A 15,160-nucleotide genomic window follows, 5' to 3' on the forward strand; every position below is an offset into this window, starting at 1 on the left:
CAGGAGTGTAGCTTTGGGGGGGGGGAAGCTCGGGCCCGTGCCCCCACCCCACGCCCCTCCCGCGACACCCGCCTGCTCCCGAGGGTGGCAGTACCCCCCCGTGGTCCAGAGCCCTAGCACCTCAGCCGTCCTCTTGGGAGTGTCCTTGGAGGAGCTGGTCCTGGGAAGCTGGGCACAGCCAGGTGGCCGCTGCTCATGCCCAGCGTGGATATGGGTTCTCGCTCCCCCCCCGCTAACCCTCCCCCGACGACCACAGCAGCCCTCCCCCTGCCCTCTTGTTCCACACCAGGAAATGTCTGTCCACGGCACCCCCGGTCTCCTGTCACCCCCGCCCTGGGGGCCACCTTGTCTCCTCTGCCTACCTTCCAATCTCCTCCCTTGGGAAGAGTGCTGTGCTGTGCCCTGTCCCACTTTCCCTCCTGGCCTCCCTGGGGCTCCTGCACCTCACTCCCAGCTCTGCCCTGGGCCCCGCGGTGTGGAGGCCCCACGGTGTGGAGGGTGTGGAGGGTGATGGGGGACAGGCCGTCAGCTGCGCTGAGCTGAGCCTCCCCCAACACCACGTGTTTCTCCACCATCACCAAGCCCTCCACACACTGCTCAAACTTGACCCAAACACATGCAGGGGCCCACGGGCCAGGGTCAAGGGGCAAAGCTGGTGGAACCAGAGCACGACGCTCTGAAAGCATCAGACCCATAACTGCGGCAGTGGAACACGTTTAATTGTGGGTTCCTCTGAAGTTAACAAGTCTAACCCTTCACAAGGCGCTCCCCGCTGTCCCCAGCATCGCTCAGGGTGGCCCTGAGGACGGCGGACGCCCCAGGGATTTTCCAGCCGCGCAAGCTTCGTTACCCCCGTGGAGCCCTGGCTCCCAGGAGCAGCCCGGCCGTGGGTCCAGGGCATGTGAGCACTGTGCCGGGAAGAGCGGATGTGCCATCACCGCCAAGACCCACACCTTCCCCTGGGCCCTGCCTCCGGCTCGCCCACCGGGCAGAACCACCCACTGCCGGTGGCTGACACACAGATGTGGCTCCTGGGGTGGGGAGACGCCTGCACCGCCACGGCCTCTGCTTAGGTCTGTGCGCACACGGCCGGGAGATGCAAGAAGGGGCTGCCTTGGTTAGGAGAGCCGAGCAGGCGCCTGGCTCAGAACCTTCTGGGCTATGGAGGAGAGTGCGGGGAAGGCGGGACTGTTAGGGAAGTCCCTGATGAAGTCTCGACCTTCCTCCAGGCTCCTCGTGAGCTCAGGGTCCAGAGGCACAGAGCCTGCCAAGGGAGAGGGCAGGGGAGGGGCCGTGAGGGACAGGGGCCAGCTTCCCAGCCCCACCCCATGCAGGGCTCCCAAAGCCCGCCCCTGGCTCCCTCGGGCACCCCTCAAGCCCGGCTGGATGCTGCCATCTCATGCCCCCGGGGCGCAGGGAGCGCAGACTCCCGGAGCGGCCCTGCTGTGCTCACCCAGGAAGGGGACTCCGGCGAGTCTGGCCAGCTCCTCCCCGCCTCCCCGGGAGAAGACGTTGGTACACTCCTAGAACACAGACGTGCGGGGCCCCCTGAAGGAACCTCCCACACACTTGGGGGGCAGGTCCAGGGGGGTCCTTGCCACCCACAGCCTGACCCTCCCTTCCCTGCGTCCTGCAAGGGCTGGCCCGCCGAGTCCCCACGACTCACTGCACAGTGTGGGCAGACGAAACCACTCATGTTCTCCACGACCCCGACCACCTGCAGCCCTGTCTTCCTACAGAAGGTCAGCTCCCGCCTCACGTCCCCCACAGACACTACCTGTGACCGGGGAGCAGAGAACAGTGGTCCACTTCAAAGCGCACCACCCAAGGCGTAAAGAGCAGGGAGCACTGCCGGGTCCCGGGGGGGGGGGGCACAGACGGCTGGGCAACGCGAAGGCGCTCCCACAGTACCTGGGGCGTGGTGACCACGAGGGCCCCCAGCGGGCTGTAGGGGCGCAGTGCCTCCACAGTGGCCATGTGCTCGTCCGAGGTCCCTGGTGGTGTGTCCACAACCAGGTAGTCCAGCTGTCCCCAGGCCACGTCAGACACGAACTGCTTTATCAGCGCTATAAAGACCCAGGGGTCTCACTGGGGTCTCAGCGAGCCCCTCGCCTCCAGCCAGCCTCCCGCACAGAGGGGCCTCTGCAGGTCCCGGGTCTGCCCAACAACAGTGGAGCAAGCCATTCCTCACAGAGAGTGGGAGGCGCGCAGCACGGGCCCCGCAAGCACCCCTCTCTTCCCGGCTGTGGGGCCACCCCTGCCCCCCGAGACTTCCCGCTCAGGCCTGAGCCAGGAGCTGTGATCCTCCTGGGGGTGTCCGTGCCTGGACTCAGGTTCACCTCCAGCTTCTGCAGCACAGGTGACCTGCAGCGCCCAGGCCGCGTCAGCACGTCCTGCATGCAGCCCCTGCACGAGCCTGCTGCCTGTCCCTCCCACCACCAAAGACAGGGCTTAGTGGGGCCTGCTGGTGCAGAGCCCAGAGCCCAGCCTCGGCGCCCCACCACCCGGCTGGGTGGCCTCAGGTCTCAGCAGAACCCTTCCCGCTCCGGGACACGGATGGGGTCATTGACAGCCTCACAGAGGTTCCTCCTGCTCTCAACTCCCACGCGGGCCTGTCCGCTCAGGTGAGCAGCAGGACGGTTCTGGAAATAGCCGGCTATTGGGGTCTCCAACTCTACCCAAGAACCCTGGGGAGGAGGGCCTGCAGCTCCTGCGGGACTCTCTAATAGACCTCTTATTTGAGCACGCGGCGGCAGCTGGGAGAGGCAAGAAGGCTGACTATGCCGTCCCCCACCCCATCGTTACCGTTCTTCTTGGGGCCCCTCCACACCACAGCCTCATCTGGGCTCTCCAGCAGGAAGCCTACAGACATGAGGGAGATGCTCTGCTCCTGGTCCACAAAGACGGGGACCCAGCCACTGTCACACTGGTGCACGGCCCTGCCCTGTGCCCGAAGCATGCGGGGGATGCTGGGGCCACACAGGTCCACATCGAGGATCCCCACCTGCAAGGAGGCAGGATGTCCATGAGGGGCAGGAGCAGAGATCAGTCCGTGCAGGGGCCAGGGTGGGGGTGCTCACCTTCTTGCCTGCATGGCGCAGGGCCAAGGCCAGCTCCGTAGAGATGGTGCTTTTCCCGACCCCCCCCTTTCCTGAGAGGACGAGGATGATGTGCCGGACACCTGCCAGGTTTCCAGGCTCTGGTCAGAAGAAGGGAGAAGGGCAGAGAATTGCCTTCGCACCAGATGCTCTCGGAAGCTCACTCTGAAGGGTCACAAGCAACTCCCATGTCCCAAATTCTGAGACCTGCCCCTTTGCCCCGACAGAAGCAAACACCCCCAGGTGGAAGGTCTTTCAGTGGGCCGACCCCAGACCAGACCTGTGGCTTCCCCGAAGGCGGCTGTGTCAAACTGCCCTCTCTACTGCGAGCACGTGTGTGACTGCGCCCTCGCGCTCACACACGTGGGCGATGTGAACTGAGGGGCTGCTGATTCCAGTGAGAAACAGGGCTATAATGACAGGTGTGAGGTGCATCTGTGCTGGGGCGGCCCCCACCCCGACTCCTAGGATCCGGGTCTGATCCCTAGGTGTCCAACCGCTCTCCTGGGGTCAGAGGCACTCAAGGCAGCCCTAGCCTCCAGTTCTCAGGAGGGACGCTTAGAGCTCTAGGGACCTGAAGCCTCAGTCACGCATGGACGCAAACCCACCTCTCTGGCTCAGACTGTGCCTTAAACCCCAAGGACATAAGGGCGACCACAGGCTGCACCTCCATCCTTGGCTACCCCCCAAGCCACCCCAGGCCCAACAACTGTAGCTCTCTGCCACGGGCCACTCTGCCTGGGCTCTTCCTTCCAACGAGCCTAATATGTCACAGAAGAAATACCATCCCAACCCCTGCCACCCCCAGGGTTGCCATCTGCACCCACACAACCCTCAGTCCCTCTGCAAGACCCTAACCTTCAGGTCTCAGTACTCTCTGACCTCACCATCCGCACTCCTGCCCCACCTCCAACAAGCTACTCTCCCCACCACCCTCCCCGCAAGCCCGGGACCTTGGCGGAGGTTCCACAGAGGACGCCCTGGTCCTGGCCCTCCTGCAGACCCTCCTCTCAAAAGGAGCTGCAAAGGAGCCCACATCCAACGCCTCGCGGGGAGGAGCTGAGACGGGCACCGGGCCTGGCTCTCAGCAGGTCCGGGTCACCGATACCAGCAGCAGCCCCCGGCCAGTCTCCGAGGGCACCCCGGGGCTGCACGCCACACCTGCTGGCACCCGCTCGCACCTGCTGGAACGCCACTTCCACGAAGAAGCAAGAGTACGCGGCGCTCTGGCTCCCCTTCCGGGGACCCCCGCTCCAGTCACGGCTCTGCCGCCACCAACCAGGCCGCCGAACCAAGGCCCCCGGGCGCAGCAAGACGCGGCTGTGAACTGAGGCCTATGGGCGCCGACGACCGCTCCCCCGAACACCCGGGGCCGCGACCAGCAGCTGCGGACCGGTCCCTCCCGCTCCCGCCAGCCCCGCGCACTCACCCGCCGCCGCCGCCTCCATCCCGCCCGCGGCGCCGCACAGCACCCGTCCGCGGCGCCCAAACTCGCTCCCCGTGTAGCGCCCTCCCCTTAGCCGTCCTGATAGGCCCACTCGCGCTCCACTCAGCCAATCACTTCTCACGTAAGGTGCACGCAGTTTCCGGAGCCGAGGATGAACCGGAAACGAACTCACTTCCGTGTCCGTCCCTGCCTCGCCCCGCATCCAATGGGCACAGGGGCCCTCCCTCCGACGGCTTGAGAGGTGACCAATGGGGATGTGGAGTCAGGATTGACAGGTCCAGCAACCTTTCGGCAGGAGGCATGTGCCGCGCGGCCCGCCCCCTGCCCGCAGCCCCGAGCTGCCAGCACCCGGCTGCGCCAGCCAGCGGCCGCGGGGCCAATGCGGCGCGGGGGGCGGGTTGCGGGGCGGGGATTGTTTACGTCTCGCTCGGGAGCCGAAAGTAGGTCACGGCCGCCCGGCGGAACGGTGGCAGGTGAGCGGTGGCGGGCGGCGTCCGCACCCCGCGCCCCCCGCGGTCCTCCCGGCGCCGCCGCGCACGGCCGCCGCGCCCGCTGGCCTGGCGGGACCGCTGGCGGCAGGAGGCCCCGGCGCGCCTTTGTTCCTGCGGGCGGCGGCGCCGGGGGGGCCCGGGGGCTGGGCGGGCGGCCCCGCCGCAGTCTCCGCGACAGCGCGGAGGCGGAGATCCGTGCGGGCCGGGTCCCGGAGCGCGCCGCCTGCCGTGCGCTGCTGCGGGGCCGCCGCCTGCGCCGGGCGGGCGGGAGCGGCGCCTCGGGGAGTGGGCGGGGGCCGCTCGTGCGAGCCCGGTGTCCGACCGCGGGGCAGCCCCTGGCCTCCCGGGGCTCTGGGTCCTGGTGACAGCCAGGCAGGAGACAGCCCCGAAGGCGGCGTGTTGCTGGGAGAATGCAGGGAAGGAGAGGCATGCCGAGCAAAGGGCAGGAAAGGGCTCGCACCTGGACCCAGGCCCTTGCGGCTTGGAGCAGCACGGAGAGCTTGATAGGTTTTGCGGGATGTTGCATATTGTCTTAATAATGCAAGGCCGAGGACTTTCAAGATTGGTTGAAACTTGCTTAAATTTTTAAGATTTGTGTTTCCAAAAAGTCAGCTTGGCTGTAATGAGTGAAGTGGGAGGAGCCAGAGTGAAGGTGAGTTGTGGCTAGAAGTCGGGGTGGCAGCGGGGATGGAGGGGTTCAGGACACGGTTTGGAGGCGGTGCTGGGCGTGTGGGGCTGTCAGGCTACCGCCCGAGGGAGGAAAGGGGTGTTCAGGGTGACTGCTATGGGTCTGGCATGAGGAACTGGGAGGTTGGAAATGCCATTTGTTAAGCTGAACAACAGAGGAGGAGCCAGACAAGGTTTGAGATGCCTGAGGGACAGCTGGGTTCGTCAGGCTGAGCTCAGACAGGGGCTGAGATATGCATTTGAGAGTCATGGGCTTCTGGACAGTGTTCCACACTCTGTGCCTCGCGTTCATCAAGGTGCTTGCACACTGGAGGGAGTCTGAGGTTGGGAAGAGTTCCAGAGCCCGTGCTCGGCATCCGCAGGGCTGAGAGCCTCCACCTTTGGATGGGGGTGGCACAGCTGGCAGAAGATGGTTCTCATGTCTTCTCCGCTCAGAACCTGGGTTTCCTTCCAGATCCTGTCCACCATGGCCAGGCGCCCTCGGAGCAGCAGAGCCTGGCATTTTGTCCTGAGTGCAGCCCACCGAGATGCAGATGCCCGGGCCGTGGCTCTGGCAGGGACCACTAACTGGGGCTACGACTCTGACGGGCAGGTAGGTCCTAGTGGGGGAGGTGGACGTGGCTGGACCAAGGGGTAGAGCGACCCAGGGCAGGCAGAGCCTGAGCCAGGACTGAAAGAGAAAAATGCCCCCTAGGGCAGAGGACAGGCCGGGCAGGCCCTCCTTTCCCCTGTTTAAGGACCCACGTGGTCCTGGGGTGACAGGACCCCAGGGCAGATACCACCTTCTTTCTGGGGCACAGCAGTTGCTTTTTTGGTTAGTTCAACAAAAGCTCCATTCTGCTTACCCAGCTGGTGTCCAAAAGTAGCTTGACGTGTGTGCTTCTGGACGTTTTCTCTGCTGTACGGATATACACTTGATGTTTGTGTACGTGGATGTAGAAAGAGAACTTCCAGTTTTTAGAGACCAGAACACCTGCGCCTTCCCCCACTCAGCAGCTCCAGAGCTCTGGGAGGCCCAGGAGCCCGGGATCCGTCAGAGGAGCAGCCGGGCTCTTGATCCATAGTGCAAGTTGCCTGCCGTCCGAGAGTGCCTCGCTGGACAACCCCAGCCGTGGCGGACGTCACGGCCTGTGTCTGTGTCTGTGGTGGGCACTGTGGATGGCTTCTCAGAGCTCTCAGACCAGGGCAGGGGTTCAGTTCTGCTCTGAGTCACCTCAGCTTCTTCCTGCAGGGGTGATCATTGGGTGACTGGGCTCTGCCATGTCATAGCCACCCCGTGTTACTGCCCTGAGAGGAAGTGGCTGTGTCTTCTTTAGAGTGAGGGTGGCTGAGCCCCGTGGAACTGCCAGAGCCCGGGGGGAGAACTGGAGGCGGTGGCTCTGAGTTGGTAGTGTCCTGGGCCCCTTCCTAGGGCCTCCCCAAATTCCCTGCCCAGGCCAGAGAGAGGCCTCAGCCTGCAGCTCCCCCGACCACGTGACCTGAGCAGTCTGTTCTCCCGCCTGTCTCTCCCTTGCCAACTCATCGCTATAAGATGCAGGAGGTGTTGGGGGGCCAGGGCATAGCATGTGACACATGTTTGTAGCCTGTCTGTCACCTAATGGGCTTGGAGGCCTTGGCTGTGTGGGTGAGCATGTCGGCCTGAGCACATACCCCCCTTCAGCTCTGATGCTTGTTCTGCGGTCTGTGTACCCACTGCCCCCTGCTCCGGGGCTGGCCAGGCGGCCCTCTGGCTCAGGTCTATGACCCTGGCGCTTGAGAAAGTGGGAAGGGGGTTGCCTCTGACTAGCATGGGTCTTCCTTGGCTTTTGAGGGATCAGCATTCCATGCAAGTGGGGTGCTTTGGGCCTTCTTTCCATCTCCTATTGGTGTCTGTCTCTGAGGCTTCTGGCCTCCGTAGCTCAGTCTCGGCTGCATGGCTTCTGTGTGGCTGCTCCGTAGCCCTGGGTGTGATGGGAGATAAACAAGGAGCAGGTTTTTTCAGCCTCTGTTCTAGTGGGAGAAAGCAGATCAGAACAGGAGCACAGCATGGGAGGGAGGGGCTGAAAGAGCCTCTTTGAAGTGCAGTCTAGGGGCACAGAGGCTGCCACCACCATAGGAGACAGATGGACACAACTGTGGTGAGGGGGGTTGGGGTGTGGGCCTTACACTCAGAGCAGCAGGATGCTGAGGTGTGCCAGGCCCTGGCCCGGATCTGGCTGGCCTGCTATGCAAACGGCATTTCTGGAGAAGAGCTCCTGGAGGTCAGGAAAGTAGGGGGTGGAGGGTGCAGCCTGACCAGGACCCCAGCCAGCGAGGGCTGCCAGAGCAGCACATAGAGCCCATCTGCACACCGGGCGTGGTCAGGAAGGCCTCAGCCCCTTGCAGGTTGGCCCAGGGTCTGTGCACAGAAAGCACCTATAGCCTCCGTGGCTGGCCTTCAGGAAGGGTCTGGCTCTGGGCCACAGTCAGGCCCCGGAGATGTGGAACACGTGCCATGAGGATTGGGCCCCTCGGGTAGAGGGCCAGGTCCCCACTGAATGTCTTCCTGCGGCAGAAGCTTCATGTGTGGACGTGGGAGCACGGGGCTCTGGGGCCCTGTGCTGTGGGTTAAGACCCATTCCATGGATGACCAGAGGGCCACAGCCCAGGACAGGTGCAGGGGCTCTGCCACGGTGAGGGGCCCCCTGGAGCCTACAGGCTCCCTGTGCGGAGAGCCGGGCTGCCTCTGTTGGGTCAACCACAGACTGCGTCCTGGGGCTCCCCTGCTTCAGGCGGCCCAAAGGAGAAACTTCGGAGTAGGAAGCCCCACCTGGCTGGTTGTCAGCGGGGCGCACAGTGACCCCAGGGCTGTGCGGAGATGGGGTGGAGCCCTTGAGCCCATTTCCCAGGAGACCAGAGGAGGTATCGGGGTCACTGGGGGGATGGTGCTGGGCAAGGGTGGGGGCTGACGGTGAGCAGGAGACCCAGGGAAGCCCTCTGAGGCCAAATCTGCAGCCGCTTCCTTGGGGCATCGGTGTGGCTGACCCGCACGTGGCGGACGTCAGGACGGAGGGCAGAGGGTGCGCCAGGCGGGAGCAGCCAGTTCTTCTCTCGCAGCACAGTGACTCAGACTCCGACCCCGAGTTGTCGGCCCTGCCGCCGCCCATCCCCAGCGCCGTGCCCGTGACCGGGGAGTCCTTCTGTGACTGTGACGGCCAGAGCGAGGCCTCTTTCTGCAGCAACTTGCACACGGTGCACCGTGGCAAGGCCAAGGACTGCCGCTGTGGCGAGGAGGACGAGCGTGAGAACTGAGGGGGGGGGGAGGACCCAGGGCTGGGGGGGAGGGTGAGCCTGGCCTGCATGACCTCCAGCCCTGGTCTCTTCTGCTGCTGCAGACTTTGACTGGGTGTGGGACGACCTGAACAAATCCTCGGCCACTCTGCTGAGCTGTGACAACCGGAAAGTCAACTTCCACACGGAGTACAGCTGTGGCACGGCAGCCATCAGGGGCACCAAGGAGCTGGGGGAGGGCCAGCACTTCTGGGAGATCAAGATGACCTCACCGGTCTACGGCACCGACATGGTCAGTGGTCAGCAGGCTGGTGGGGGGTGGGGCTGGCAGGTGTGACCCCAGGTGCCCAGGCCCTACACCCCCTCTGCCCGCCCGGCTCTTCCCAGATGGTGGGCATCGGGACGTCAGACGTGGACTTGGACAAGTACCACCACACATTCTGCAGTCTGCTCGGGAGAGACGAGGACAGCTGGGGTCTCTCCTACACGGGTGCGCAGGGCCCTGAGGGCAGGCAGGACAGGGGTGGGGGGACAACGTAACCTGAGGGAGCAGGGCTCACCCCATCCCACTGCCCCCCCCACCCAGGGCTCCTCCATCACAAGGGCGACAAGATGAGCTTCTCATCGAGGTTCGGCCAGGGCTCCATCATCGGCGTGCACCTGGACACCTGGCACGGGACGCTCACCTTCTTCAAGAACAGGAAGTGCATAGGTGAGGGCAGCCGTGACCTTGACCTGTGCCTGCAGGGTGTGGACCGCAGACCCCGGGGGAGCCCCCAGGCTTCCTGGAAGCCTGTCTCACAGACTCCTGAGGTCCTGGGGTTCCCCAGGGCGGGGCAGTGTGAGGGGTGGATGCACTGCCCCAGGAACGACGCCGGGGCTCAGGCTGTGCTCCCGGCTCCCCCAGGCGTGGCGGCCACCAAGCTGCAGAACAAGAAGTTCTACCCGATGGTGTGCTCCACGGCAGCCAAGAGCAGCATGAAGGTGATCCGCTCGTGCGCCAGCATCACCTCCCTGCAGTACCTGTGCTGCTATCGGCTGCGCCAGCTGTGGCCTGACTCCGGGGACACGCTGGAGGGGCTGCCCCTGCCGCCCGGCCTCAAGCAGGTGCTGCGCCACAAGCTGGGCTGGGTCCTGAGCATGAGCTGTGGCCGCCGCAAGCCCCCCACACCCTCCCCCAAGGACACGGCCAACGCCAGTGGCCCTGAGACCCGGCACTACCAGAGGAAACGCTGCCGACGGACCGAACTCCTTTCCCCGTGAAAACTGTTTTCCCGGGCCGAGCGGCTGCGTCCTCCATCCCTGCCTTCCGACCGGGCTCCAGAGGGAGCACTCGGGCCGAGGTCTTGTCTTGGCATCTGCCCCTCTGCCCCTGCCCACCTGACGCTGGGACAGACTCCGTGGCCGAGAGCATCTGTTTCCTGCGCCGTGTGTGGAAGCGGCTACCCTGGCTCTTCTGGACCGACCGCGGGCATGGAGGCCGCCCAGGAGCTGAGGCCGCCGCCCGCGAGGATGCCGCTAGTCGCGGCCCACGCAGTTGCCGCCGGCCTTGAGTTTCCCTTCACTTGCTTTTGCATGTCGTCAGCTGCTGTTTCTCCCGTCCCAGACTGAAGTGACCGTAATAAACTTAGACTTTACGTAAGGCCTCCATGGTGGCAGGATGAAAGGAGTCGGGGCCGAGGCCTCGTGGCATCACAACACTCTCCAGGAGAGACAGCGCAATTCTCTTTCCTCCCTCGAGACTTTGTTTTACTGCTTCTTAGAAAGTGTCACCCCCCAAGTCTCCCCATGACTGGTGTTTTATTGCTCCCTTCCTGACCCCCCCCCCCCCCCGCAACTGGGCCCTGGCTCCATGGCCAGTGTGTATAGGACCCAGGGCAGGGGAAGCTCACCCCCTCCTCTCCTGCCCATCCCAGTTACCCGGGAATATTCCAGCCACCCTGCGCCCTCCCACCCGCTCCAGGGGCAGTGCCCTGTTCCCTCTCCCTGGTACTTAGTCAGACCCTGCGTGGGGTGGACCACGTTCTGTCCTGCTAGCCTGAGACAGGGTCCCTTCCTGTCCCCCAGGCATGGTCAGGAGCCCAGGTCCAGCAGGAGCTCAGGGTTGGTGGCAGTCAGGAAGAGGCAGATGCGGCGGGAAAGGTCAGGCCCCACCCTGCGGGGCCGCACACCGTCGCCCGTCTTCACGGGGAGGTCTGCCAGGAGGGCCAGGCGCTCCTGCTCCGTGCTGCAGCTCGTGTATGCCTAGAGCAGGCACGGGGATAAGCACAGCAGCTCTTGGGGACCTGGCTCCACACCAGGAGGGGTGCCGGGGGACCCACCTGCTGCAGAAGGCGGGGGGAGGGGAAGGCGGTGACAATGGCATCGGCCATGGCTGGGCTGACCCGGTGGAACTGCCTGATCTGCCGCCACCAGACCCCCCGCAGCCCTGTGCCATCTTTTGCCACATGCTCGCCGGCTGCCCAGCGCCCATCCACACAGAAGGAAAAGGCACGGGATTCCCGGTACCGCCTGCAAACAGGGAAGCTTCTAGAGGCTTCAGGTCTTCAGAGTATCCCATTCTCCCGGCTCCACAAAGCCCTCAGCCCTCTCTGCTCCCAAAGAGACCAGAGAGCTCCCACCCCCCTCCAGGTGTCCCTGTCCCCTCCCCCAACCACAGCCACCGGTCAGGGTGGGGGTCACGCACTTGAAGGGGCGCTGAGCGAGGGCCTTGGTGAAGGCGCACACATGCTGACTCAGCTCCTGCCAAGAGTCCACCAGCAGCACATCCACATGTGCCCAGAGTTGCAGGAGTACCAGGGCCTGAGGAGGTGAGCCCAGGGTGTGGGTCAGACAAGGTCACCCCAGGAGGGGACACAGCTCAGACCAACCGCACGTGCTGCTCCGGGACCAAAACCGGGGCTGCAGGGCCTTGGAGAGCAGCCAGGACCAAGTGCTAGGACCAAGGGCAAGCACCTCACCCTACCCGACAGGCCCTTACCTCCTCCACCTGGGGCCAGCTGAGTGCCATTGGGGCATGGGCCATCGCTGGACTCTCTCGCTGCCGCCTCTCCTGGCTGCTGGGCTGGGGAGACCTGAGCAGAGGCAACCGTCCCTCTGACTCCCCATACCCCACTACTGCCCCTGAACCCCCCAAGGAAGGGAGTTAGCCATATCACAGCAGCCCCCAGAGCCACCACTACCTTTCCCCTGAACTCCCGTACCCCAGCCAGGCCTAGTAAGGGCATGAGAGTGACTGGTACCACAGGTAGGCATCCAGCCCGATGACAGCCAGATGGGCGCTGGTAGAGCTCTCAGGACAGATCCAGGGCACAGAGCAAGATAGGCCACAAGTCTGCAAACCAAGGTTTAACACACCTGTTTCTGCGGCTGCAGCAGGCAGCAGACAGAAGAGAAACCGGCCTGGGAGTGACCCAGTGGTCCCGGGGAGAGAAGGAAACAGGCTTCTTCCGCCCAGTCCACTCCTGTTGGAAACCAGCTGTGTGCTTCCCACAAGGTCAAGAGACCTATGAAAACCCCCAACACCTCCCAGGCACCTGGAAGAGCAGCACTGAACCCCCACCCACTATTTCTATCTCTGCACCCCAACCCGTCATCGGCCTAACTTTCGGCACGTACTTGAGAAATGCTAAACCACAAACATGGAGATCCACACAGGTTCTAACCTAACGCCTTTGTCTTATCACGCGGCTCTCCAGAGAACCTTCCTTAACCTGGCTTTTACCCTCCAGCGGCGGCCCCCAGCTGCTCCCAGGCCAAGAACCCATGTGGCTCCCCATCCCACCCACATCTCAGTGGTTGCTGACTGCACCCCGGGGGGGCTGACGCACACACCCCATCCAGCCCCTCTCTCCTGGCAGAGCAGCTCCCCCAGGCTAAGGAGCCCAGCCCCTCGAGAAGTGTGGAGAAGGACTACTGCCTGCCCCACCCCCCGGAGCACCTGGGTCAGCTGCACGATGCCCCGAAGAAACTCCTCGGGCTCCAGGAGCAGAAGGAGGTCCTGTTCATCTGCACCCCACACCTCCGAAGGCACCTGTGGGGACATCCAGAGACACTGCTGCCCACCCTCCACCTCCCAAGCCCTAGGGCCCTGCCTTGGGCACCCCAGCGGCTCCAAGGCCCTGCCCACACTGCTCTACAGAAGACCCACATCCCATCCCCGGCCAAGTGCAAGGCCAGTTCAGGTCCACAGACACCAGCCCTGCAACTCACCAGCACCCCCTCAGCGTTTCTGCTTCTAGCTCACTGGTCTGCAACACTTGCAGGCTTATGTGAAGTTATGGGGAGCAAACACTCAGGACAGGGGTGCACTCTGTAGCCTCAGGACACTCACAGTGCAGGGACAAGGGTCCGGCTTCGCTCTGGTCCACCTGAGGCTCCGGGCCGGGCGCTGCGGTTCGAGGTGGTACTCACAGCCCAGGGCGCCCAGGGCCTCCAGCAGGATGCTGGCACGAGCATCTTCCAGAAGGGCTGGGATGGACCGCAGGGACACGGCTGTCAGCACGGCCTGGCTGCGGAGAGCCGACCCCCGGCCTGGGCCCGGCCGCCTGCAGACCACGCGGCTGCTCGGCTAGGAAACCGACCCAATTCGGGGGAAACTGGAGGTCCGCCGTCGCCCCCGGCGCTCCCCGCACCTGGGTCCGCGCACCGCCACGCGCCGCAGAGCCTGCTCGCAGCGCCTCGGCCCGCCCTGCGCTCCGTCGCGCCGCCCTGCGCTCCTCCGCCGGCCCTCGGGCCCTCGCGCGGGCCTCTGCGCCGGCGGGGCCCTCGCCGTCCGAGTCCGAGACCTCCCAGGTCGGGGGCCGCCGCCGCCCCCCGCCCCGGGCCCCGGCCTGGCGCGAGCACCCCGCCCTCCGGGAGCCCTCCCGCGCCATCGCCGACCCGGCCTCCACTCGGCTTTCGGCCGCACCCGGACGCCTTTCCGCGGGACACCGGCCACTTCCGGCGGCGGCGGCGCGGCTTCCGGTCGGTGCACCGACGAGCGGGGCGCCGACTATGGCGCCGAAGAAGGTGCGGCCGCGGCTCGTGGCCGAGCTGGCCCGTCGCGTGCGGGCCCTGCGGGAGCAGCGAGAGCGGCCGCGCGACTCGCAGCGGTACGCCCTGGACTACGAGACGCTGACGCGGCCGCACTCGGGCCGCCGGCTGCCGGCGCGCGCCTGGGCCGACGTGCGCCAGGAGAGCACCCTGCTGCAGCTGCTCGGCCGCCTGCCGCTCTTCGGCCTGGGCCGCCTGGTCACGCGCAAGTCCTGGCTCTGGCAGCACGACGAGCCGTGCTACTGGCGCCTGACGCGCGTGCGGCCCGACTACACGGCGCAGGTGCGTGCGCGCGGCTTCCCCGGCGCCCCGGCCGCGGGGAGGGGGCGAGCGCGCGCCCCGAGCCCACGCCCTGTGCGCTTGCTTTGCAGAACCTGGAGCACGGAAAGGCCTGGGGCTTGCTGACCTTCAAAGGTGAGGCGCTGGGGACGGGGCGGGGCCCCCCCGGCTGCCGGCCATAGCCGGCCCCGCGAGCGCATGTGCGCTCAGCCCCGGCCTTCTTTCCCAGGACGGACGGAGAGCGAGGCCCGGGAGATCGGGCAGGCCATGTACCACGACTGGCGGCTGGTGCCCAAGCACGAGGAGGCGGCCTTCACCGCGTTCACGCCGGCGCCACCCGAGGACGCTCCGCGTTGCGTGCCCTACCCGCCGCTCCTCCGGGCAATGATTCTAGCAGAGCGGCAAAAAAAGGGGGACGCCAGCACCGAGGAGCCTATGCTGCATCTGGAGCGGATCCGAGCGGATCCCTGGGACTACCCTGCGAAACAGGAGGCGAAGAGAAAGGCCAAGGCAACGCCGGTCTAAATGCCAGCACGGGGTGGCCGCGCGACCGGTGTCTAGCGCCGGGTCCCGGTTTGTGAATGAAGACGCCTTTGGGCTGCGGCTGGGACGGCCTCCTGGGGACGTGGAGCCAGACCCTGCCCCTCGCGCCTTTGCTGTGGGCGAGCGGGCAGCGGGAGCTGCGGGGGGTGGCGGGGCTGGCAGCGCGGAGCCCCAGCGCGGGTCGCTTCCCCCTACGTGCGGCCGCTGCCAGACTCAGCCGAGAACCGTGTGCGCGCGAATAAAGGCAGAACCAGTGGCCTGGTTGTGGTTTTCTTGGAGTTTGGGGATGGGCAGCCACAGCCGGTTGTCCGCGGGGCTGGGGAGGAGAAGCC

General features: G+C 65.4%; 4 protein-coding genes and 1 long non-coding RNA gene across 8 annotated transcripts in view; 2 read left to right on the plus strand and 3 right to left on the minus strand.

Moving 5' to 3' along the window:
* Positions 1 to 698: 698 nt before the first annotated feature.
* On the minus strand, positions 699 to 4,653 carry NUBP2 (nucleotide binding protein 2). 2 transcript variants are annotated; one of them, XM_040635546.1, is made up of 8 exons: positions 4,528 to 4,653; positions 3,081 to 3,199; positions 2,806 to 3,004; positions 2,340 to 2,423; positions 1,912 to 2,066; positions 1,667 to 1,777; positions 1,454 to 1,523; positions 699 to 1,264 (listed from the first exon to the last, which is right to left on the minus strand). In XM_040635546.1, exons 1-8 carry the CDS (start codon positions 4,544 to 4,546, stop codon positions 1,119 to 1,121), a joined length of 903 nt encoding a protein of 300 aa, XP_040491480.1. In that variant the 5' UTR covers positions 4,547 to 4,653; the 3' UTR covers positions 699 to 1,118. The 2 variants fall into 2 exon arrangements, with proteins under 2 accessions (XP_040491480.1, XP_040491481.1); XM_040635547.1 differs by lacking the exon at positions 2,340 to 2,423 and having other exon boundaries at positions 4,528 to 4,652.
* A 221-nt stretch (positions 4,654 to 4,874) lies between these two features.
* Positions 4,875 to 10,609, plus strand: SPSB3 (splA/ryanodine receptor domain and SOCS box containing 3). Of its 3 annotated transcripts, none has more exons than XM_040635552.1 (7): positions 4,875 to 5,018; positions 6,178 to 6,315; positions 8,799 to 8,982; positions 9,077 to 9,264; positions 9,360 to 9,462; positions 9,559 to 9,684; positions 9,880 to 10,609. In XM_040635552.1, exons 2-7 carry the CDS (start codon positions 6,190 to 6,192, stop codon positions 10,233 to 10,235), a joined length of 1,083 nt encoding a protein of 360 aa, XP_040491486.1. In that variant the 5' UTR covers positions 4,875 to 5,018; positions 6,178 to 6,189; the 3' UTR covers positions 10,236 to 10,609. The 3 variants fall into 3 exon arrangements, with proteins under 3 accessions (XP_040491486.1, XP_040491485.1, XP_040491484.1); XM_040635551.1 differs by lacking the exon at positions 4,875 to 5,018 and adding an exon at positions 5,501 to 5,688; XM_040635550.1 differs by lacking the exon at positions 4,875 to 5,018 and having other exon boundaries at positions 5,594 to 6,315.
* LOC121103857 lies at positions 6,324 to 8,792 on the minus strand. Its single transcript, XR_005836149.1, has 3 exons — positions 7,869 to 8,792; positions 7,374 to 7,663; positions 6,324 to 6,948 (listed from the first exon to the last, which is right to left on the minus strand). It is a non-coding gene; the product is annotated as an uncharacterized LOC121103857 (long non-coding RNA).
* Positions 10,610 to 10,699: 90 nt separating the features above from the next.
* The window catches only part of EME2 (essential meiotic structure-specific endonuclease subunit 2), an 8,628-nt gene continuing 4,167 nt past the window's right edge, over positions 10,700 to 15,160 (minus strand). Inside the window, exons 2-8 of the mRNA XM_040634455.1 lie at positions 13,306 to 13,442; positions 12,913 to 13,005; positions 12,215 to 12,306; positions 11,953 to 12,046; positions 11,659 to 11,774; positions 11,294 to 11,483; positions 10,700 to 11,216 (exon numbers count right to left, since the gene is read on the minus strand). Of these exons, the coding sequence (XP_040490389.1) occupies positions 11,046 to 11,216; positions 11,294 to 11,483; positions 11,659 to 11,774; positions 11,953 to 12,046; positions 12,215 to 12,306; positions 12,913 to 13,005; positions 13,306 to 13,442 (893 nt within the window). The 3' untranslated portion in view covers positions 10,700 to 11,045. The remainder of the gene's footprint in view (positions 11,217 to 11,293; positions 11,484 to 11,658; positions 11,775 to 11,952; positions 12,047 to 12,214; positions 12,307 to 12,912; positions 13,006 to 13,305; positions 13,443 to 15,160) is intronic.
* LOC121103856 (28S ribosomal protein S34, mitochondrial) lies at positions 13,920 to 15,084 on the plus strand. Its single transcript, XM_040635553.1, has 3 exons — positions 13,920 to 14,288; positions 14,378 to 14,420; positions 14,515 to 15,084. The coding sequence occupies exons 1-3, from the start codon at positions 13,968 to 13,970 to the stop codon at positions 14,808 to 14,810; spliced, it is 660 nt and encodes a 219-aa protein (XP_040491487.1). The 5' UTR covers positions 13,920 to 13,967; the 3' UTR covers positions 14,811 to 15,084.

This window comes from Ursus maritimus, unplaced genomic scaffold (assembly GCF_017311325.1).
Source record: "Ursus maritimus isolate PB19 unplaced genomic scaffold, ASM1731132v1 scaffold_2, whole genome shotgun sequence".
Taxonomy (NCBI): Eukaryota; Metazoa; Chordata; class Mammalia; order Carnivora; family Ursidae; genus Ursus; species Ursus maritimus.

Bases quoted from the DNA above. Each gene is read 5' to 3' on its own strand.
- NUBP2 (XM_040635546.1), bottom strand. The intron at 2,067-2,339 runs GTGAACCTGAGT...GGGTCTTTATAG, and splicing joins CTGTGCTGCAGAAGCTGGAG to CGCTGATAAAGCAGTTCGTG. The intron at 1,265-1,453 runs GTGAGCACAGCA...CTCCCTTGGCAG, and splicing joins CGCCGGAGTCCCCTTCCTGG to GCTCTGTGCCTCTGGACCCT.
- SPSB3 (XM_040635550.1), top strand. From the start codon at position 6,133: ATGGTTCTCATGTCTTCTCCGCTCAGAACCTGGGTTTCCTTCCAGATC. The intron at 6,316-8,798 runs GTAGGTCCTAGT...CTTCTCTCGCAG, and splicing joins GCTACGACTCTGACGGGCAG to CACAGTGACTCAGACTCCGA. The intron at 9,265-9,359 runs GTCAGTGGTCAG...GGCTCTTCCCAG, and splicing joins CGGTCTACGGCACCGACATG to ATGGTGGGCATCGGGACGTC.
- LOC121103856 (XM_040635553.1), top strand. From the start codon at position 13,968: ATGGCGCCGAAGAAGGTGCGGCCGCGGCTCGTGGCCGAGCTGGCCCGT. The intron at 14,289-14,377 runs GTGCGTGCGCGC...CTTGCTTTGCAG, and splicing joins GGCCCGACTACACGGCGCAG to AACCTGGAGCACGGAAAGGC. The intron at 14,421-14,514 runs GTGAGGCGCTGG...CTTCTTTCCCAG, and splicing joins GGGCTTGCTGACCTTCAAAG to GACGGACGGAGAGCGAGGCC.